This window comes from Crocodylus siamensis, chromosome 15 (genome assembly GCF_052110815.1).
Source record: "Crocodylus siamensis isolate JL-2025a chromosome 15, ASM5211081v1, whole genome shotgun sequence".
In the NCBI taxonomy this organism is placed as follows: Eukaryota; Metazoa; Chordata; order Crocodylia; family Crocodylidae; genus Crocodylus; species Crocodylus siamensis.
Genome location: NC_143409.1, coordinates 53034311 through 53056547, shown reverse-complemented (window position 1 = coordinate 53056547; position 22237 = coordinate 53034311). Strand labels below are relative to the sequence as shown.

The following is a 22237-nucleotide window of genomic DNA, read 5'->3' as shown; positions in this document are numbered from 1 at the left end:
CCAGCCAGTGCTCACCTGATTCCATAATTGTGTCCCTGGGCACATCTGGTCCCCAGATGTGATGCCTTAGCACACCACATAGCATCAAGACAGGCAACTGCAGTTGCTGCCACTAGGGGGCAGCTGCTGTGTCCAGCTGTTGTGTTCTGCTCCCACATCTGTCCACCTCCTTAGAACATGTGGAGCATGGGGCACTGTGACATCACTATGGAATAGCAGAGCAGTCTGCCGTGGCAGAGCTGGATGGATGTGGGGTGCTGACCTATGCTTGGTATCCCCAGGGGTGGGGTACAGGGCTGTGCTCTTCCTTCTGGGGGCTCTTTTCCCAGGATGGGGCATGGAGGCCAAGCCAGTGCCCCAGGTTGGGAACATAGCAGGTGAGGAGAGGGAGAGAGTTTATGAGTGTGATGTGCTGTAAGGCAAGGCATCCTGGGGAGTAGGAAAGGATCGGGAATAGACTGGGGTAGAAATAGAGAATGTAACTGGACATATCTGAGGGTAGAGAGGTATAGATGGGAGAGCTTCAAGCATATTAGGTAAATTGGGGTTGTACCAGAAATATTCTGGAAAAAATAAGAAGTGTACTGGACATTGAAGAAGAGTTGTACATACTAGGGATATACCAGGAAACAATGAGGTTTGTACACAAAATGGATTAAGTATGTGCTGGAGGAAGAGGGACTGTCTTAGTAAGATACTGAAAAAAATGGGTTATCTACTGGGTGTGAACTGAGAATACACCTGGGAAGATGGGTATGTACTGGGCTGGACCAGTAAGGGTGCTCAAAGCCTGATGCCTACCCTTATTGCAGCCCAAGGGGGAGGAGCTGGTGTGTATCTCACCCCCTGTCTGTTCCCAGATCCTGGCATGTGTCCCATCATCCACCGCTTCGTGGCACCAGGGATTCAAGACACCATCCCCCTCCACCTGCCTAAGGCAAGCACAGCACTGTGCAAGCTGGACCCTGGGCATGTCTGATGTGCCTGGATCCTGGTGCTGGCTCTGGGGCAGGCCTACTATCTTGATTCAGCCTTTCAGGGACATATTGTTCTCCATCCACTGGCCCTCATCATCCAGGACATGACAGCAGAAATGGAGGGGGAGTACCAGGTCCTCCTGGGCCACAATAAGACCTGCCTGGCACATGTAATCCTGACGTCTGTGGGTGAGTCCGCCTGAAGGGAGTGCTAGCAGGCTTCAAGGGTGGGGCAAGTCAGAAGGCCTTTCCCTCCAGGATGCATGGTGTGATGCTTGGGGGCAGTGGCTCAGGACACCTAAGTTCTTCTTCTGGCTCTGCTGCTGCTTCACATGGGCAGTGAGGAGCCATCTGCTGATTTTTGCACTCAAATCCCTGTGTGGCCACTCATATGCCTCCTCCCCCTGGCATTCAATGCTGTGGATCTGCTGGATGGCACCTCTGGGAAATCAAATACATCCATAGAGGTGGAGTGAGGGGGTAGGTTATGGAAGGGCAGGGATGGACAGCAAATATGGATGTTGATGCTATGGTGCCTGTAGGAGCAAAATCCTAACAGCAGGCGACACTCCTGCACGTGCACACATACACCCACATATGTGCAAACATACATGTACACATGTGTAAGCATGTTTTAATCTACCCTCAGGTCACTCCACTCACCACAGGCATCTTTTCCTTTCATTTCCTCCAGGGAACCTCTTCCATTACCGCTTCCTCCTCCTCCTCCTGCCTGGCTTGCTGGTCACGTTTGTGATCCTGCTGCTGTGGGACTGGCTCATCAAACTCCGCTCTTCCACCGAGACCCATGAGGGGCTGACCCATGTGCGCAGAGTTCCTGCGTTGTAGGGTGGAAATCCCCCCCACTTTCCCCTGCTACTTCTGGAGACCTCCCGTAACCCTGTTGAGAGAGTCCCCCTCCCACATTCCCATGTTCCCCTCAGTGTCTTGTAAATAGATTGACTCCTATCTTTCTAAGCCAATTAGCTTTTCAAATTGGTACCTGCCCTTTTTTGGTTTTAGTCAAACACTATTACTTTTTTCCCATTAAATACACCCTTTAAGTGGAGCTAGAGCTCCTGCGGGGGAAAGAACAGAAGTAAAATGTTTCTAAAGGGGTAAAAGAGTACAGACAAATAGACATAAAGAATTTGGAAGGTGTAAGCATGAGAAAGAATGAACGTCGGGGCATGCATGGAGGAATGGATGGGAAGATATCTACAGGGAAGGAGGGTGGGAAGGTGTATGAATGGATGGGACCATTTACATGCAATACACACTGGACTGGCCTTTCATGCAGGGCCTGGGAGGCTCATCATACACAGCCCCATTCTGTATGTGCATACACATACCAGCATAAATCCTAAACCATCTGGAGAGGGCACTGCCTTGTCCCAAGGCAGGAACCCACATGTTGGAGCCAGCGCTGTCTCTGGCCAGTCCGAGACTGCACCATACACAGTGCCCATGCTGGTACCTGCACTACATGCAACACTCCCCCTGAACCAGCTGTAGGGGGTCCTGCAGGTGGCTCACATCCTGGTCTGACCGGAGTGGATGCTACATGTGCTAGATCCAGTGTGCAGAAAAAAGACACCACAGGACCACATGAGTTTAGATACATGGATGGAATGATATATATGTGGGTGGGTGGACTGATGCATGCATAAATGGATGGGAAAAGATATATGTGGGTTAAAGGACAGTTGGGTGGATGGATGGAAGGGATGGTAGATGGACAGATGAACTGGGAAGCACTGGGAGCGAGGGAAGGTGGATGGATGGATGAAATGCAAGGTATCCCTTAGGACGGGATGACTGGATAGAATTGTATATTTGTGAGTAAAGCAAGGCACAGGAGGTATGTTTGGGGATGGGTAACTGATGGATGGACTAATAGGTTTCCAAAGCAAAAAAAGACTGCCTTATACAGGACACAGGGTTATAAAAACATGTTCTCTGTTTATTGCCTGCTGCTTAGATATAGCCAATCACTGTACAGGGCATGGAGAGGGGTAGGGCTGGCAATTGGAAAGGTTACAGAGAGTTGGGGAAGGAGTGAAAGGCAGACAAATTTCCTTTGGCCTTAGAAGGTGAAGGCAGCAGCTCCCAGCTTGGCGCATGTCTCAGTTTCCATGGTTGACAGAGCTTCCGGAGGATGCATGCAATCAGATTCACATATTCATCAAATGAGAGCTTCTGGTTCCCGTCAGCATCATAACTGGTGAACACCATCCTCACTACCTCCTGCTGCTCTGTGTCCTATAAAGCAATAAGGACACAGCCGTACACTAGGGGAACCGACACACTGCCAGATTCTGTGGCTTGGGGCATGAAAGGGGCAGGGAGCATTACCCCCTGCCAATGAGCATGAGGCCTGGGGGAGAGTGTGTGCGAGTATGTGTGTGTGGGCTACAGACTAGAACAACCAAGGAACAGATCAATAGTGTGATGCCTTTCAGCAGTGGTAGGAATTGGCAGAGCTGTGGGGTGGGAGACAAGGGAAGGGCAGGTTGAGAGTGGGAGGAATTGGCAGGTCAAAATTGCGGGCCATCAATACGATTGGGACTGGGAGGGAGGAAGGGCTGCAGGCTGCTGGTGTGGGGAGCAAGGCCTCACCGTAAGCAGGTGGCACAGCTCACTGCGGAGCAGGCTGTGGAAAGCTGCCTGGTGCAGGTCACCCATCTTGCCCTGGGTATACTTGTGGAAGGTGCATAGGATGGCCAGCAAGCCTTTCTCCAGCTCTGTGTCGACCTGAGACATCCTCACAGCTGCCTGCCACCTCCGAGAGAAAGCAACTCCAACCTCACGGCCCCACCACCCGCAGCAGGGGGAAGATGTATCGTTTGTGATACTGCCGCCTGCTAGAAAGACCCTGACCTGCTTTGGAAGAGGCAGAAGGACAGATGGTGGGATGGCTACAGAGAAAGACAGACAGGTAACATTAAGGAGAAAAAGAATGAAGAACATATGAACAGACAGACAGTGCCTGCATCTGAGCTCTCTGTGCCCTGATCCATACCGGAAAGGATGAAGCCGAGGGGCATGGATTCTCTCCTGCCCTCCTTCTTCCTCCCCCACGCCACCCCCAAAACCCTTAGAGATCTTTATAGACATGGGTCAGAGAAAGCTGTGCCTGGGCTGAGGGGCAAACTCAGGGGGCAACATGCCTATGCCCTCATCCCCCGGGTGGTGGGGAGGACTGAGGCCAGATAAGTGACTGAAATGCCAACTGCGGCCTCCCTCATTCCCCATGCACCAGCCCCCAGACTCCACCCCACCTGCCCAGAGCTTGGATGGACCCAACTATGAATGCACCAGAATCCATACTTCTCCCAGACAAGCCTGGTGTCCTGGCTCCCAGCCCCCTTCTCCACCCACTCCAAACCCACGAGAACCCATTCCTCTTTCAGGGCAAGGAGAGAACACGAGAGTCCTGGCTGGAGCCCATGCCACAAGATCCCACACCCTTCTGAAAAAACCCCAGACATCCTGGATCCCAGCCTTCCCTTCTCTAATCCCCCAGACCACACTACCCTTCTAAAGAACTCATGCATCCTGGATCCCAGTCATTTTCTTAGGAGTCTCCCTCCCTGCAGCCCCACAGCCCTGGCAAGTGGCAACATACCTTGTAAGGCTCCAAAGATGTCTGTTCCCTAGATGACCTGATTCAGTCTTATATACCCTGTTGGGCTCTGGCCGTTGTCCCAGAGCACCCAGCTCTTAGGCCCAGAACCTACTTCCTGGGAAGCCCCACCCCTAACCCATCCCAAGCCTGGGCCCTGAGCCAGATGGCATCTCTCCTGCCAAGCAGCCACACCCATGGCTCCATCAGGCCCACACGTGCGGAGACCGGAGGCAAGCCCGCTGTTTAGAGCAGCTCTCATGTGGGGTCGTAGGAGCCCTGGGTTCCCTGCCTGCTGCAACTTGAGGCAGTCCAACCTGCCTGGGGGGCAGCTGTGAGCCCTGTGGGGTTCTCCCAGGTTGCTGAGAAATAGATGAGCCACGTTAAGTCCCATCTTGCTCTAGCCCAGAAGCCCCCACAGCCTCAGGTGAGCAGAGAGAGAACCCAGGAGTTCTGGCTCTCAGCAACCCTGTTCCCAGCAACCCTGCTCCCCTCTCCAAGAGGGAAAATGAACTCATGAATCCTGGCTTCCAGCCCCCCCGCCCCCATCTGCTCTTATCCCCTCAACCACACTCTGCCCCCAAAGGACGCAGGAGTTCTGGCTCCCAGTCCCTCCCTATTCCCACACACCAGATCCCATTCCCTTCCCAAAGCTGAGCATAGAGTCCCTGTCAGACCCCGCTCCCTCGCCCCCTCCACACTAGATGAATAACAACATCCCCCCCCACACACACACCTGCACAACCCTGATGAATAATAACATCCCATTGCTGAATTATTTTGGGGATCTGACAACTCAACCACATTTTAGTCCATTTTGCTGGATTGATTCTTCATGGGAGGGGGAGAGGGGGGAATTGTAGCAGGTTCAGGGTTCACTCCACATCTCTCAAGTTTCTTCCAGTCTTTAAACTATACAGTCTTTATCTCTTGGGCCCCCCAGCCCCTCTGTAGTCTTCTTAAACACCAATTATTCCTTAATAATATGCCTTACCATAGTGCATAAAGGGTTAAGCCAACCCTGTAGTCTTTTAGGCCTGGAGAGAGCCTTGGCTGGTGCTGCTACCTTCAGCCTCCCAGCCTTTCTTTTGGCTTCAGTCTCCTCTGTCTACCTTCCATAAGAGCCTTGAACTTCCTAGGGCCAGTCAATCATCTACCTTTGCTGTCCCAATCCTCTAGGGGACATGTAATTAGGTCTGACTGCCTGCAGCTGGCTGTAGTCCCCCCCACTCCCGCAAGCCTGCAGATTCCTCCCACCTGGAGCATCAGCAAATGTCCAGGATTTTGCTCTGCCTCTGCTTTCCTGGCACTTCCTGGATTTCCTGAGCAAGCTGCTGCTTGGGGCTGGGGGCTGCAGAGAAAGGTGTTTGGAGAAGGGTCATCACATGCTCTGTGCATGCCCCAGCAGCTACAGGCAGGTAAGAGTGTGTGTGTGTGTGTGTAACACATGCATGCCTGCTGGGGATGCAGCAGCAAGGGAAGGATATAGGGGCGTTCTTTGGGGACAGCAGAGAGCTGCATGGGCATCGGGGCTGGGGAAGTCTGGGGGCTGTGGGTCAGGAGTGAGTGGCACTGGCAGGGCTTGGGGGGAGCAGGGAGCTGCAGGTCAAGAGTGCATGGCACCAGCAGGACTGGGGGGCAGTGGGCTGTGGGTTGGTAATGAGGGTTATCAGCAGGGACAGGGGAGCTGAGGGTTGGGAGTGAGGGGCACCAGCATAGTCTGGGGAGTGGGGTTGTGGCTTGCAAGTGAGGGGCAGGGGCAAGGCACAGGCATATCATATACCCTCTCCCCCCCACAGGTGTCTTCTTTTTTGAAACTGGAAATATGGTCATCCTATTAAGCATGGAGATGCCACCTTGAAGGTCTGAAAAAAAGATCTTTAACTCTGCTCAGGAGAAGAGACTAACCCAGTTCTCCTACTCTGCAATTTTTTCAAAGCACTGCCCCAAGCTCATTTTGAGAGACATGTTTCCTCAGAAGTGGTGCTGGCATGAGACTAAGGTAAGATGATCCTCCCCCTCCCTCTGATCTTGGCTTCATCATGAGCCAGGCTTGGTGAGTGTTCCTATCCCTTCTTGAGAAAGGGGCCAAGTCTCCTGTGGGGCTGGGCAACCCCCCAGATCACAACCACTTAAACTCAGGATGGTGTTTGGCCAAGACTTCTTGGGAACAGAGGAACCTGCTTAACCATGGTTAGTCACGCAGGAGAGAGGCCAAGAGGATCAACACTGACCTAAGGGGTAAATATGGAAAAACCTTCCCACAGCCTATGGCAGTTGCTTCAGGAAGTCTATAGGCAGTCCTGTAGCTAGACTGCATTGACATGGTTGAGAAGTCCAGCGTAGGATGTAACTGGGGAATGGCTCCTAGTACTTTAGTGGAGTGACTCCAGATGTTCACCCAGGTATGTGAATGGTGGATAAATCCAAACTCTTCAAGATAACCTCACGCTGCTGCTGTATGTAGTGAATAGGGCTACGATCTCTGGCAAACCTCTTCTGGATTCAGGCCAGCAAGTAACTAGTTTAAGCCTAGCCTAACCCTTTTGTTTACCCTCACAGAAGGTGGGGCCTTCTGGAAACTCAGCGTTGCTCTTCCAGACTTACTCTTGGTAAGTAAACTCATGTCCATAGCTGGGACCCTGACCCATTCTGGTGAGGAACCCTGAAAGATTTAACCTCAGTATTTGCCTCCCCCCACCTGCTCCCCTAAGAGACGGGAGCCCCGCAGAGGCAATGGGATCAATGGCTCTTGAAACCAAATTTATTGCCATCAGCAAAAGTCATTGTGAGGATCCATCGTTCTACAGAAACAGACTGATCACAAAGAGGGGCCCTACAGAGAAAAAAAATGGAGGCTCAGACAGGTACTATTGCTTCAGAAAGATCACAGAATCATAAAAAATTCAGGCTAGAAGGGACTTTGGGAGGTCACATCTGGTCCAACCCTCCTGCTCAAGTGAGGATCATTGCCATCCCAACCATCTTGTACAAGTTTGTGTCTAACCTGTTTTGAAAACTATATAATTAACCTTGTCACACAACTACAAGGCATATTGCCCAGACACCAAGAGCACTTTAACCTGCCATAGGTAAAGCAGAGGAACAACGGCAGTCACTGTACCACCACAGCAAAGGTTGCTAACAGGGTTGTCACTAAATGCCCTGATGGAAAATATGTTGAAGAAACCAAGCAACAACTGCATACCAGAATGAAGGCAATCAAGACAAGAGGTGAGAGGCTCCATACCAGCTATGAACTTACTGCCCAGAGTTCTACATCTATTGACTCCTCTGTGAAATCCTATGAAATATGAACTTTCATTTCTACCCAGGAGAACTTTTACAATCTTTTCTCCAATACCCGATGAAGGGTGTTTGTGCCCGAAAGCTTGCAATTAAAGATTTTTTTTTTTTGCAAAAATCTTGTTGGACTAATAAAAGATATTATCTCTATTATGAGTCTTGGTTGATTTTTCCTCTAGACCAATATGGCTACAACCTGGATATGTACCAGAATGAACGCACTCCAAAAATCTATCGAAGATAAAAATATTACTTCTGGGTTCCCAGTTCTCACAAGACAACCACTCTTTTCCCAATCTCTCAGTTCTAATCCTCAAAGGGAATTTACAAAACACCTTTTATAGACAAGTCTATGAACTTCACTTCATAAATCTACTGGATACAAAAAATCATGGACTAAATATAGGTCCATGTGTTCCTGCATCCAGGAAGAGCACAGATCATCTGCAGATGCTTCCTCAGCCTGAAAAAGAGTGTTTGTGTCCAAAAGCTTGCTAAGAAGAATTTTTTCAACTATTTGAGTGGGTCTAATAAGATATTGGATTTACTCAAAGAACCTTGTCTGCATAAGGTTGCTAACATGCACTCAAGTGATCCAAGGAGGAGGGCCAGGCTGCCTGCTACAGAAGAAGGCAAAACCCCCACAGTCCATACCAATCTGACCCTGGGGTAAAATTCCTTCCTGATCACAAATGTGAAGATTGGTCTGACCCTGAGCATAGGGGCAAGACCCTCTAATCGGGAACCTCTGGGTTTTAGTCCCAGGAGGAGCACTGGCAAACTCTAGTCAAAATCCTGCAGTCAACACCCAATGCTTTTGAGGAAGAGGACCCACCCCTTCACAAATACACCAATACCTGTAACATCAGGAAAGAAAACAATTCTTCCTGGTTGCATGTGCGATGAAGCAAAGACCAGAAAGCATGAGAAAAAACAAATACCGCAAGCACAACTCCACACACCACTCTGTAACTGGGCAGCCAGAGCTCCCTTTTTTGTATGTCCTCCATGAACCTATGATGATGATGGTGCCCAATAGCAACAATGACAATGATGATAAATATGAGGACATTTCCTTTGTCTCTGGGTCACAGCACCAAAACCTGGGGGTGACTTAAAAAATCTGTGAGTCCCATTCAGCAGCTGTCAGAGTGGAGAAACCTTGAGGCAGTGAGATCCTGTTTGGGCTGGCTTCAAGGCAGGGCTCCCTCCAAAGCCACCAGTAACAATAGCACCAAGCTGAACCCTCAGGTTGGAAGAAGGACTGAGGGTGGGGTAGGCTGTGATGCTGCCTTGCAAGAGGCAGCCTGTTACAGGGCCTGGACTCAGGCATATAAGCAGCAGTACCTAGCAGCTCATGCATGGCTTGGGATGGAAGGAGTGTTATCCCCACAGTGAGGAGAGGAGGGCTGAGGACAAAGGGTGTGCATGGAGGATGGATGGCACCTAAATCCGGCTGAGTGATGTAGAAGTAATTGGCTTACTTGACTAGAAAAACAGACAAAGACCAGACGTGCTGATACTGCTTAATTCAAATGTTCTGAGATAAGGGATCCGCATTCCTGCGTTCCTTGGGTTATCTTGATATCTTGCCCTGTGCATTCCTGCATGCCTTGGGATAGCCCTATGCATAGCTAATTGTTTAAGTAAACTTTTCTAAGTTTCTGTGTAATTTACTATTGTTTTGTTTCTCCAAGGTGTATTTTTTATCTCTTTCTCTGTCTTTAATATAAATACGCTTGTAAACTTAGAGAGTCTGAGAAATCCTTTGAAACAGACAGGTGGGTGATTCCCCTTGCTGTATGGCATTCTCCCTGTGATCACAGTATAGCCTTAAATAAAGAAAAGCTGGCTCTGTCAGTTCTGATTCAACCACAACGCGAAGTTTGATTTCTTCCACAGTGATGGGATAATCCTAGCTACTCAACTGTCCGGAATGAAGCCAGTCTGAGCAGCTCAGCACCCAAATCCTCATGGGCTTCCCCAAATTAAGCACTCCCTCTGCCTAAATTGGGTTCCCACAGTGGTAGCCCCCAGCAGAAAGACAAACACACATGTTTGCCAAGGTGTCTTCATCCCTGCCATGTAGAATGCTGCTGCAGGGATCCTCAAATGTTTTGGGGGTAGAGATCTCTGTGTACCCACTTTTAGGCTGCGGTGAAGCCCAAGACTCCACATGGCCTCCTGTCACCCCTCAATGACGCTGATAGCTCACCAGCTACCTCAGAGAGCCTGCCAAGATGTTCTCCCCATCCACAGATATTTCCTTTTCATGTGTTTTTCCTTATTGCCAGGAGTTTGACAGCCACCCACCCCAGTGGGTACAATTACTTCAGTTGGGGAGTCAGGCACTCACCCAAGAAGCAGGCAGACCTGGATTCAAGTCCCCTTCCTCAGCCTGAGAGGGCTGAGACCCACTGCTTCCACCACCCAGGAGAGTGACCCAAACATCAGACCACTGAGGCTGAAACAATCTAGCATGCAATGTCCCTGGGGCCAGAACGAGCGATCCCAATGGGAGTGAGGGAGGGAGGGGACCAATTAATTCTGTGGCCTAGTGAGTTTTGGCTACACCTGGCCTGTGGTTTGAGTGGGGTTGATCCCAGTCCCAGTCTCCTGGTGCATCCAGTATAGGGAGAAAGGGATGCCACACAGGGGGTACCTAGTTCAGCTAATTCACCCTGAACCTTAAGGCTGCCTCATCCCCTGTTTTGGTTCCAGTCCTTGGAGCGAAGAGGCTGGGAATGGGAAAAGTGGATGTTCATGGATGGGGGACAACGGTTCTTCAACAGCTTGGGGCCAGAGGGACTCATTTCCAAAGGAAATAAGATCTTTCCCCTCTACAGGACACTGGCTCCAATATGGCCCTAGGGTAGGAGCCCTGCCTGGCTTAAGGGATGGGGATGGAGCTTTTTCCTCTTCAGGGAGCCCCAATCTGGCCTTGGCTCAGGACTGGGCAGTGGCTCAGAGCTCCAGGTCCCACATGGAGAGGGGCTTGCTGGAGTGGGTGCTGAGAAAGGGCAGCAGCTCCTCGCGGAAAGCCTCCTGGAAGGTGTGCAGGTGGCTCAGGCAGGTGCTGTTGTAGAAGGACAGCTGCCCTCCCTCGAAGTCCAGGTAGACCCCCACCTTTTCCAGCCTCCCACCCACACACAGCAGAGTCTGGGGCTCTGTAAGGGCCCAGTACTGCTCACCCCTCCGCTCCACGGCCCACACACCCTCCCGTGGGCGGAAGCTCAGGCGCCGCTTGCGCTTCACTGACCGCCGAGCCACCCCCACCACCCAGTCAGTGCTATCACCCACCCGCACCTCCCAGTACAGCCGCCCACTGGTGAAGCCCTCCTGGCCCACCACACAGGGGCTGGCAGTGAAGCGCTCGGGCTTTCGGCGCCAGAACCGCCTCCCAGGGCTGAACTTAACACCGGTGGCCTCCTCGATCAGGACCAGGCTGGGATGGGCTGAGCGACAGTCCAGGGTGATGCAGGCTGGAGCTGGGGGGAAGGGAGGGACAGACTTAATTGGTGGCTATGTCATGTTTCATATACCCCAGGAGTAAGCCCCTGATGACCTTCTGTCCGTTATGCTCCACACAGCACAGTGCTGCATAGAGCTGCCCTTGGGTGTTGCCCTTGGGTGTTGCCCGCCAATGGAAATTGACCTCTGCTGGGCTTCCCCACCCCGCAGTGCCTCCTACCACCTAGATTTGCTCTGGGATTTTCAGCCAGCCCTGCATGCTGAGGAAGGCATCCCTCTGCCGGACCTCCCAGCCCCACTTCCTGAAGCATGGAGGCAGGAACAGGTCCTCTCACCTGGGTGGACGGTGGCCAGCAGCTCCTTCCAGGCATAGAACTGCAAGGGACCTTTAAACTCTCCAATGTTCAAGTCCACAGGCACCACCTCATCGTCCTCCTCTTCTTTGGCCTCCTGTTCCACAACCTCCTCTTCCTCTTCTTCCTCTTCCTCCTCTTCAGCTTCCTCTTCTTCTTCCTCCTCCTCTTCTTCTCCTTCCTGCTCTTGCTCACACTCATCCATGTCCTCATCGCTGGTTCTCACCTCCTCTTCTACCTCAACTTGTTCTGTCTTCTCTGCCTCTTTCCCCTGGGGTCCCTGCCCCTGACGGACCCTACAGAGACCACGAGGGCATCACCTATCTTGGGAGCTGGTGTGAGTGGCCTATGGTGGGTAATGGCCTGCCTTCTGCTGACAGCCAGTGGGGAGGTAAGGATAATGATCTACTTCCTGCTGCCAGGCAATGGTGTCATGAAAAGAATGGCTTAAGATAATGGCCTGCATTCCCCTTCCAACCAATGGTGGGGTTAGGATAATAGTCTGCTACCACTGCCGGTCGATGGGGTTATTCTCTTGTACTGACAGAGCTCAGTAGTGTAAGGTATTGGCCAACATACTAGGTTAACATCCCACCACTTGCTGCTAGCTGATGAGGTCCAGCACATCTGCTGGCATGCGCTCCCACAGCAGGGGATAAAAGCCTACTACAGCTACCAGTGATCAGGTTACTCTCCCTGTAGTTCACTCACTGAGGGTGTGTGGTATAGTTACAGGAAGACCATGATCTACCCATTCAGATCACGTACTCATGTACCTCAAATGCTATAGCTCAGTATACCAGGAGACGATAACAGCCTACTAGTTAAGTTGGGCTCACAGAGCCCAGGGCCAAGCTCAGCAGATCCCTGGCTCCAGCTCTCCTGCATGGCCTAAAACTCTCTGGGGAAAATGAGGACAGAAAGCCCCTGGACCGCTCACCTCTCCATCAGTTCCTTAGCATCCTAGAAGGGGTGAAAAGAAGGTGGTGAAGGGAGAGGAAGGTGATGGGATGGTCACCGATGCAGCAATGTCAACAGTTCCCCTTACACCATGTCCCCACTGGGTGCATCTACACATTGCCCTGTGACAATGTAGGGATCATGGGCATCAACACGTCATCACCATCTAAGTCGCCGTAGTGGCACACTCCACAGCTATAGTGCACTGCTACGGCAACATAGCCCGTCAATCTAAGCATGCACTGCTCATCTGCCCCAGTAAGGGCCGTTACTGCACCTTGTTTTAGTACTTCCGCATACCAAGAACTAAAACATGGCGCAGTTACATCTCTGTATGGCAATGTGTAGTCATGCCCAATATGTTTGAGAGAGGCTGAGGTACCTCCATGCTCTACTTTCCCCACAGCACCTTGCTGGTCCCTGCCAGCCCCAGCCCCTGGGTTCCAGCTCAGCCCCCCTCACCTTGAGGAAGCTGACATGGTCCTTGAGCTCCAGCCCTGCTCGCACCTGTGAAAGGGTCTCAGTCCAAGTGGTCACTTTCCAGTTGAACTCCTGGAGCTTGTCCTCCATTTGGGCCAGATTCTTCTGCCGCTGCTGCTCCAGGGCCTCCTTCAGCCCCAGCTCACGCACTGTCAGCAGGTGGTGCATCTTCTCAAACTCCCCTGATACGTGGTCTGACAGGGACTCTGCACAGCTCTGTGGAGTTTTCAGAAGTCAACCTTGAGCCAGCGAGCACCAGAACCACGGCCTTATGCCCACCCTAGGGCCAAGGGTGGAACACAGGAGTCCTGATTCTGCATTCCTGCCTTCTTCTGACTCACACTGTAACCCACTAGCTTTCACTCCCTTCCCAGAGCTCAGATGTCCTGGTTGCCAGCCCCAACTCCCCAGACCCCACTTGCCTCCTAGGGCTGGGGAGAGAAGCCAAGTATCCTTGGCTCCCAGCATGCCACTTCCTACCTTCAGTTCTAGGATGTTCTCTTGCTGGCGGCACTGGTTCCTGATGAGTCTCTTGAGACCTTCTTCCAGGGGCTCCAGTGAGGCCTTGAGCTGGTCCTGGGGGCAGAGACACCCTAGGGTCACCAGCAGGGCTGAGGTGGATGGGGAGGTAGGCAGCCTTTCTCCACAAGGAGGGAGGAGGGTCCTGGTCCAAATCCAGCACCAGGGTGGTTTTGGGAGGCTCCTGCCCTACTTTGATTAATTGCCCAGACTGGGGGTCTCATTCCCCAATTCCCACTCAACACCTTGTATGGAGCATGTGTGGACTTGCATGTCCTGCCCTCTGCTGGAGACTGTGACAAGGGAGGTGCTGTGCATGTGTATGTATGCACTGCTCCCTACTAAAAATTGTGCCATGTTTTGTGTGTGTGTGTGTATGTGTGTGCACATGCATGTATGCATGTGGAGATTATGCCAAGGGGTGTGTAAGTGTGTTGGGGGGGCATTACCTGCTTCTGAAGGATTGATTTCTGCTGTGTTTTTTGGACAATCTGAAAAGAGCTGGGGGTGAGGGGTGGCACACAACTCTCTGCCCACCCTTCTGCAGTGCATATAAATCTGACATGTGGGCAGTAGAGGGAGTCCCTCAGCCCTTCCCCGAACAGCAGTGCCTGATGCCCCCCCCCCCCCCCCCCCCGCTCCCCCTGCTGCTCTTAGCATTGTCCAGCTGGGATGGGAGCACCGGGGTCCTGAAAGCCGGAGGGCCCAAGAGAAAAATTTAGAGGACTGGTCGGGCAGGGAAGCCGTAGCACAGGGAGGGGAAAGGGGTGGAGGATAGGCAGGGGACTGGGTCATGGGGACTGGTGGGGCACAGGGAGAAGGGGACATATGAAGGCACTAGAACTGGGGGAGGAAGTGAGGAGGGGACACTGAAGGAGAGGAGGGAAGAGGAGGGAAGAATAGCAACAGTGGGGCTGGTGACAAAGGATATATAAGACACACAAAGTGCAGACCAGCTCTGTCTCCATACCACAGCATCAGTGTTAAACATTTGCACATGTGTGTGCGCGCACGCGCGCACACGCACACGTTTGGGGGGAGCAGAGTTAAACAGACCAAGCCAGGCAAAACTTTCCAAATCCTATTTTTAATTTAACACAGAGACTTCATCGTTTCAGGGGCCTTGTCAGGACAATAGGCACCAGGTGCAGGAGATGGCAGTGCTGGGGGTGGGGGGCTGGGCAGGGGCAGAACCCAGCATCTGGGGCAACCCAGTGGTGGCATCTCCTGTTGGGAGACATGCTGACTTAGACAGAGGGGAACCAGGCACCAGAAGGGGAGAGAACCCAGCAATTCTGGGGGCCAGTGGACCCCCTGCTTTAGCCCACCAAAACCCAGCCACCTCCTAGACCCAGGGAGAGAACCCAGGAGTCCTGGTTCTCAACACTTTCCTCTCTAACCCTACGCTGGTCTGCGATGGGAATAGAGCATAGGCATCCTGGCTCCCCATCCCCTCCGCTTTCGCCTGCAGGACCCCACTCCCCTCCCCTGCTCAGTAGCACTGCTGCATGGTATTTTTGTGACACCTACTATACATTAGCCTACTAACACTGTGCAGTAAGCTAGTAGCATGGTTTTTAACCGCCATGCCACTGCGCAGTGTTATTAGGCTAATGCACAGTAAGCGTCTCATGTAGACACGCCCCTTGTCTCTCAACCCCAAGGATGCAGGCATCCGAGTGCCCACCTGGTACTCCTGCACGGCATTCTTGACAGGCAGGAAGTCATGGCCCCGGTGCTGGGGCAGGTCCCGGCAGATCACACAGACGGGAGCCTCATCCTGGCTGCAGAAAAGCTTGAGAGGCTCTTCGTGCTCCTCACAGAAGTACCAGCCGGCCCCAGCACCTGCGGGGGGGCCCTCATCCAGCTTCAGGAGCCGGGCTTTGTCAGCCAGGCTACGCAGGGCCCGGTTGACAGTTACACGGCGGGGTGCAAAGGGCAGCCGGCAAGCCGGACACAGCCCGCGGCGCTGCCCCATAGGCACACAGGCCTCCAGGCAGGGCGCGCAGAAGCTGTGCCCACACTCCAGCAGGCGCGGGTCCCGGAAGAGGGAGAGACAGACGGGACACAGAAGGTCCTCTGCAAAGCTGGATACCTCCCGGATGGAGGCCATTGTCCCCACAGCCACAGCCACGACCACAACTGGACTCCCTGAGGCTGGGCTGCCCTGTCCTGTCTCCTCAGGGTCCCACAGCCTGCCTCCCGTGGCAAGGATGTCCTGTCTTCTCACGATGCAATGTCTTGCCAGCTCAGAGCTGGAACACCCTGTCTCCTGAGAGCACCACGTCCAGTCGGGATGGGGCTGGGACTCCAGTCTCCTCAGGCCTGTGTTGTTTCCCCGCCGTGGTGTTTAGCTGTCCGGTGACTGCAAGGCTACACTGGTCCTTCTCCTGGGTTGCCAGGACCTGCAGTGGCCTATGTTCTGGTGGTGCTTTTTCCTCTCTTTGCCCATGCACACTGCGGTGGTGGCTGCAGCACAGGGCTCGTGCTGACTTAGCAGCTTCTCCTGAAGCTGCTGCACCTCCCCTTGACTCAGCACTTCCATGCAGCCCTGCTCCTGCTTTCATTAACTCTCACTTCACTGGGCTGCTACAACTGTCTGTGCTCCTCCCCTCCAGTTCAATCCGGCAAATGGCCCAAGGGGTAAAAACCCTGGGACCCAGGACACCTGGGTTGTCTGGGAGGGGAGTAGGATCTGGTGGGTTCGAGAAGTGGGGTCTGGAAGCTGGGATTCCCGGGTTCCACCCAAATCTGCGGTAGAAGACTGAGGTACAGCAGCAGGAGAAGCTGAGAGCCAGGACTCCTGGGTCCTCGGAGGAGTGAGGTCTGGTGGGATGTGTGTACTGTGGGGCAGAGGACCAGTATCCTCTGTCCTCCCGGCATGACCACTGCTAGGGTATCCTACATTCAGGACTCTTTGGAGATCTCACCCAGGCAGGGTGTGTTCTAGGTGTGCTGAAACCTCTGGCATCTCCTCTGAAGCCCAGTTCCCAAAGCCTGGAACTGCCCAGACATCCCTCAGCGCAGGTCTGCCTCAAGCATCATCTTCGCAATAGTAACCTCAGTTCTCATCCTAGATGCGAGTGTGGGCAGGGAAAAGGCAAATATCTGGAAAGTGACACTCAGAGGTAGGGGTGGGAAGGCTTAGGGAAGAGCCTCGCAGCAATAGCACACAGGGAGAGCTAGCCTGGCACTGAGATGCAGCTAGCTTTGGGGTGGGGCAGCAGGGGTAAGCCCCTGCAGTTATACTGAACTGGCCTTGGCATGTCCAGCATGAAGATTTAGCCAGCTCTGGGGTGAGGCCTCACTCTACTTCCCCCGGTTCCCCTGAGGGCAGGATGCTCTCCAGCATTTTTTCCCAGGCATCAAAGTCCAGCTTGTCTTTGAACTCTTCGAAGTATGAATCCACAGGGACAACATCTTCCACATCATCATCTTCCTCTTCTGACTCCACATCTTCCATGTCTTCATTGCCTTCTTCTTCTGACTCCTCCTCTTCCTCTTCTTCATCGTCATTACTCCACTCCTGTTCCTCCTGCTCTTCCTCCTGCTCTTCCTCCTGGCTCCCACAACAGTCCGGGATTCTATGGGGCAGAGACATCTGATGAACAACAGCCATCACTAAACCATCAGCCTAGGACCATGAATGTGTGTGTGTGGCCAGAACCAGGGCTAGGAAAAGGCAGATTTGTGTTACCCAGCTCAGGGCATAGAAGGGTATCATGGAGGGTGGGAGTGGGGGTTGTGTAGATGTTGTAGATGGGAAGGGTTATGTAGGCGAAGTTGTGTAGATGTTGAAGGAAGAGGATGGCATGGGAGAAAATGTATGTGGGAGTGAGAAGGTGTGTGAGGATAATAGGAAGTGCAGGGGGCAGGGATGGGTTGTGGCAGTGTGGGGGGGGGGTATGCGTGTGCACACATGCTTACTAGGGTTGCCAACTCTGAATCTATTCCAGGAGGTTCCCAGAACACCAACATGCCCGCGACAAAATGCGAACATGCCTGCATGCTTGACTGTATCAGTTACAGATTATGGTGGGTAGACTTTAAGTCAGGAAGGCAAATGCGCCTTATTATTTCATTTTAAAAACCCACTGGACTACTGTATAAATGGGATTCAACATTTAATATTTATTTTAATGAATGCCCTATCATTTATTCAGCAGTCTCCTGAAGATTTATATCTAATTCCTGGAGACTCCAGGGCAATCCTGGAGAGTTGGCAACCTTCATGCTTGAGAGACAGCGAGACACTGTTTAGCTCTGTGGGGGTGGTTAGGGAAAGAGAGAGACAGAGAACACATGGGTATGTATAAGCATCAGTCTGGTTACATTTTGATGTGGGGTAGGATGGCACATATGTGGGGTCTGAAACTTTGGGTCCTGGCAAGTGTGAAACCGAAAGGATGAGCACATGTGTTTGAGGGAATGGGTAGGAATAGGGATATATGCTGGGAGTCTCTTGGAGACCTGTATGTGGGCAGGGTGAAGGGTACACGGGACAGGAACTACGGTGAAGCTTTTGTGCATATGTGTGTGCACATGCATGTGTGTGTATACAGCTGCTTACCTTTCCATCAGCTCCTTGATGCCCTGGAAGACAGAAAAACAGTCACGATTATCCCTTGAGACAGATGAACACAACAGCAAAACACCGTCTCCGCCCCCTTCCCCCCCCCCCTTCTGCACCCTTTTCTCAAAGCTCTTCCCACCTGGCACCTCCCACCTTGCTTCCGAGTATCAGACCCCACCTCCTTCCCGCAGAATCCAGGTGTCCTGGCTTCCACCCTGCAACCAGTCGAATCCACCTGACCCTAGTCCCCACCCGAAGGTGGGAGATCCCAGGCCTCCCAGTGCCCACCCTCAGCTCAGTCAGTACACTTTCATCCTACGTTGCCATCACCTGGTGATGTCAATCCCATCTACATGCCATCCCCAACGAAGCACAGACTTACACTCAGGAAGGGGATTGGATCTGTCCCCTCCAGCCCTGCCCGTGTCCTGGCCAGGATCTCATTGCAGGACTTCATAACCTCCCTCAGATCCTTCAGGCTCTCCTCCATCTCTTCCAGATTTGCCTCTTTCATTGTCTTCACAGTCTCCTTCATGTTTTGCTCCTTCTCCCTCAGGACTTGGTGGAGGCCCTCAAACCCCACGGAGATGTGATCCAGCAGGTCCTGAACACAGACCTGTTGTGGACAGAGGCACCAGCTGGCAGTTCTGATCCAAGGTATCAGCATCCCTACCGCAGACCCTCCACAAGGTGAAGCAAAGTCTGAGATTGGATGGTCCAGTCAGTGGGATGGGACCCTAGGATCCATGCTATGCTAGCTCAGTCCTTGACTCCACCACAAACTTCCATATGACCCTGGACAAGTTGCCGCATCCATTCCTCATCAGTTATCTGGAGATAATACCACTGCCCTTTCTAGCAACACTGGGCCAAATCTTCCCTCCAAAAATGCAGATTTGGTTTAAACAAAGCCATTTGCAAATTCACTTTTGGTTTCCAAGCTCATTCGGTCTGGGAGGGGGCAGAGGTATAAACACATTCAGAGGGTAAAATTAAAAAAATAATAATTCTAACATTTTTTAAACAAACCATGTTGACTTCTTGTCAGTTCTGAAAGGCATTTTAGTTCAGAATTTACTGCTTTTTTTTTTTGCGAGCCATTTTCCTTTGAGGCTGCCCCAAAATATATTTCCCTGCCTTTGTTCAAAATCACCAGTGAAGCAAAAGACCAGTAATTCATACAGCTCTAGCTGCAAGGAACAGAATGCTTTGGATGGGAAGACTTACTAAACAACCAGTCTCCCCACGCCACACCCATCCATTTTCAATAACACCTTTCATTGCTCAACATGAAAAATTATTTTTGAAAAAATGGGTGTTTTCAATATTTTAAATATTGTAATGCCTGCCCCTTCCCCCCACCAAACTGTTTTGCCTTGCTTTGAGTTGGTTAGAGCCTGAACATTGGAGCATTGAGGGCCCTGTTTTAGCGATGGGAAAACTGAGGCATAAGGCCTGGCCATGACTTGGCCAGATTCACTCAGGCAGCCAAGGGCTGAGCTTGGTACTGAACCTGGTGCCCTTGGTCCCAGTGCAGTGCCCCACTCTCTAAGCCGGTGGTGGCTGATTTGTGGCACAAATGCCACAAGTGGCATGGGCAGCCCCTGGGGAACATAACAGACCATAGAAGGGACTGGCAAAACGGCATCAGATAGAGCAGGAAGCAGAAGGTGAAGCAGGAAGGAAATCAGACAGGATAAACAGACCAGGAAGCAGAGCGAGATAGCTGTAAGGAGCACAGTTTAGGAACCAGAAAGCAAAGCAGCGGAGGAGGGGGAGTGGAGTGGCACTCAGGGCTAATTTGTGCAGTGTCTTCTAAAAAGGCTGTCTGCCCCCCAACACACTGGGTAGTTCCTTAAAGTCATTGTATGTTATCCAGGCACTAAAGTCCAAAAGCTCGTGCTGCTGTCAGGGAGGGAAAGCATTTTAAAAGCCTCAAGCATATCTGCGACTCCACAGCCATACCTCCAGCTTCACCTTGTTTTCCTCCTGGTGTTTCTGCTTCTCCGTGGTGGAGGTCAGATTGCCCTCCAGGGTCCCGAGGCAAGACTTCAGTTTCTCCTGTGCGACACGAAACCCACAAGTCAGTAGTGACGGAGGGCTCAAGGACTGGAGCCCCTCAGCTATATGACCTTGCCGCACAGATGACCCCCACTCCCACCCCACCCCACCAAGGACCAGAGCTGAAAATACAAGGCAGGGTTCCTTCCCCCAGTCTAACCCCCTGGACCCACATATCCCTCCCACAGCTGGGACAGAAGGCAGGAGTGCTGGGTCCCAGCCCCAGCCCCCGTTCTCACGCAGTGCACACTAGCCTTCAACCTTGAGATCATGGCTCTTGACCCCCCGCCGTTTGCAGGAGCAGACCCCAGCCTCTCTCCAGAGCTGGGGAGAGAGCCCAGGCTTCCAGCTGCTGTCACCCACAGGAATCCAGGTGTTGGGGTACCCACCTTGTACTCCTGCATAGCGTTCTTGATAGGCAGGAAGTCATGACCACGATGCTGGGGCAGGTCCCGGCAGATCACGCAGATGGGAGCCTCATCCTGGCTGCAGAACAGCTTGAGGGGCTCCTCGTGCTCTGTGCAGAGGTACCAGTTGGCCCCGGCACCCGTGGGGAGCCTCTCATCCAGCTTCAGGAGTCGGGCTTTGTCAGCCAAGCTGCGCAGGGCCCAGTTGGCGGCTAGGTTCTGGGGCATGAAAGGGCCCCGGCACTTGGGGCACAGCCCCTGGTGCTGCCCAGTGGGTATGCAGGCCTCCAGGCAGGGTGCGCAGAAGCTGTGCCCACATGGCAGCATCCGTGGATCCTTGAACAGCTCCAGGCAGATGGGACACGACAGGTCCTCTGTGAAGCTGGCCGATGCCATTGTCAGATGAGACAGACCTGCTCGCCCTCTTTCCCTCAGACACTGGTTTGGGGCTTTCGCTTTCGTTTCCTATTTAGCTGCTGGCAAGAAAGGCAGAAGGGGCGGGGTGACTAAGTCAGCTTCTTTACATGCATAACTGTTACCACCCAGAGCTAGGGAAGAAACACTGGCATCCTGGTTTCCCAGCCACCTGCTTTAACTTGCCAATAGGAACACTTGCCATGATAAAAAAAAAATGTTGAGCTCTCTCGGTCAGTTGTTAAAGATTCACTTTGTGCCCCAGGCACTTCTTTGGGGTCCTGTGAATATTCAGCACTCCCCTGTCCTGCTGGGGGAACCTGAGAAGTCACTGCTAGGACTTATGCCTGAGTTTCCCCATCACTAAAATCACTAAACTCCTGTCCCCCACCCCAGTCTAACCTGCTTCTGGTCCAAAACAGCCTGTCTTGTCAAGTATTTTCCGGGTCACGTCCTGAGACTGTGGGGGTGTACGCTCCAGTCAGAGGGAGACCACGCACCACGGAGCAGCCCTGGATCTACAGGGGCTGAACGAGGTCCGGAGCGAGGACGGGCTACAGAAGGAAAGCCCAGAGACCAGGTCCAAGCACAGCAAGATACACAAGGCAGTCAGAGACAGAGACGGGCTATCGACCGTGGAGCTGCTCCACGACGATGCCTGCCAGGCCGTCTGGGATCGGATCTTCCACGAAGACCTAAGAAAAAAACATGAGAGACTTGAACTGGCTCATGGCTCACTACCAGTGAAAGCATAGAGGCACAGAATGAGATGAGAGTCTGCACCCAGACCCAGCCGCCCCAGGGAAAGCTGCCAGGTGAGAACAAGACCACTGACCGCCTCCATCGCCCCCCTCCTGTGCTCTGCCCCTGTGCCAAGGGAGCGTGGGAAAGGTAAGCCGGCTCCTGGAGGAAATGACAGGAGTCAGGCTGATGACAAGGGAGGCAGCGCTGTACAGGCACCTGACTAAACATCAGGGGTCCCAGACGCCCCGCTTCAACAATTTGTGTCCTGTGTCAGGAGCGCCCTGTGACAATGCAGGAACCTCCTGATGTACAGTCACATGAAGCTCGAGCAAATGGACTGTGTTCAA

At 52.6% G+C, this 22237-nt stretch overlaps 3 protein-coding genes across 3 annotated transcripts; all 3 read right to left on the bottom strand.

The window, feature by feature from the left end:
• Positions 1 to 2944: 2944 nt before the first annotated feature.
• LOC149852855 (uncharacterized) lies at positions 2945 to 4431 on the bottom strand. The gene is made up of 2 exons (XM_090028223.1): positions 3597 to 4431; positions 2945 to 3239 (listed from the first exon to the last, which is right to left on the bottom strand). The coding sequence occupies exons 1-2, from the start codon at positions 4092 to 4094 to the stop codon at positions 3015 to 3017; spliced, it is 723 nt and encodes a 240-aa protein (XP_089884349.1). The 5' UTR covers positions 4095 to 4431; the 3' UTR covers positions 2945 to 3014.
• Positions 4432 to 10872: 6441 nt separating this feature from the next.
• Positions 10873 to 15804, bottom strand: LOC149852854 (zinc-binding protein A33-like). Its single transcript, XM_090028183.1, has 6 exons — positions 15379 to 15804; positions 13653 to 13748; positions 13155 to 13388; positions 12673 to 12695; positions 11715 to 12028; positions 10873 to 11396 (listed from the first exon to the last, which is right to left on the bottom strand). Exons 1-6 carry the CDS (start codon positions 15802 to 15804, stop codon positions 10873 to 10875), a joined length of 1617 nt encoding a protein of 538 aa, XP_089884309.1.
• Positions 15803 to 22222, bottom strand: LOC149852853 (nuclear factor 7, brain-like). The gene is made up of 7 exons (XM_090028201.1): positions 22107 to 22222; positions 21549 to 21841; positions 20715 to 21208; positions 20230 to 20325; positions 18647 to 18880; positions 18262 to 18284; positions 15803 to 17275 (listed from the first exon to the last, which is right to left on the bottom strand). Exons 3-7 carry the CDS (start codon positions 21126 to 21128, stop codon positions 16996 to 16998), a joined length of 1047 nt encoding a protein of 348 aa, XP_089884327.1. The 5' UTR covers positions 21129 to 21208; positions 21549 to 21841; positions 22107 to 22222; the 3' UTR covers positions 15803 to 16995.
• Positions 22223 to 22237: the final 15 nt, after the last annotated feature.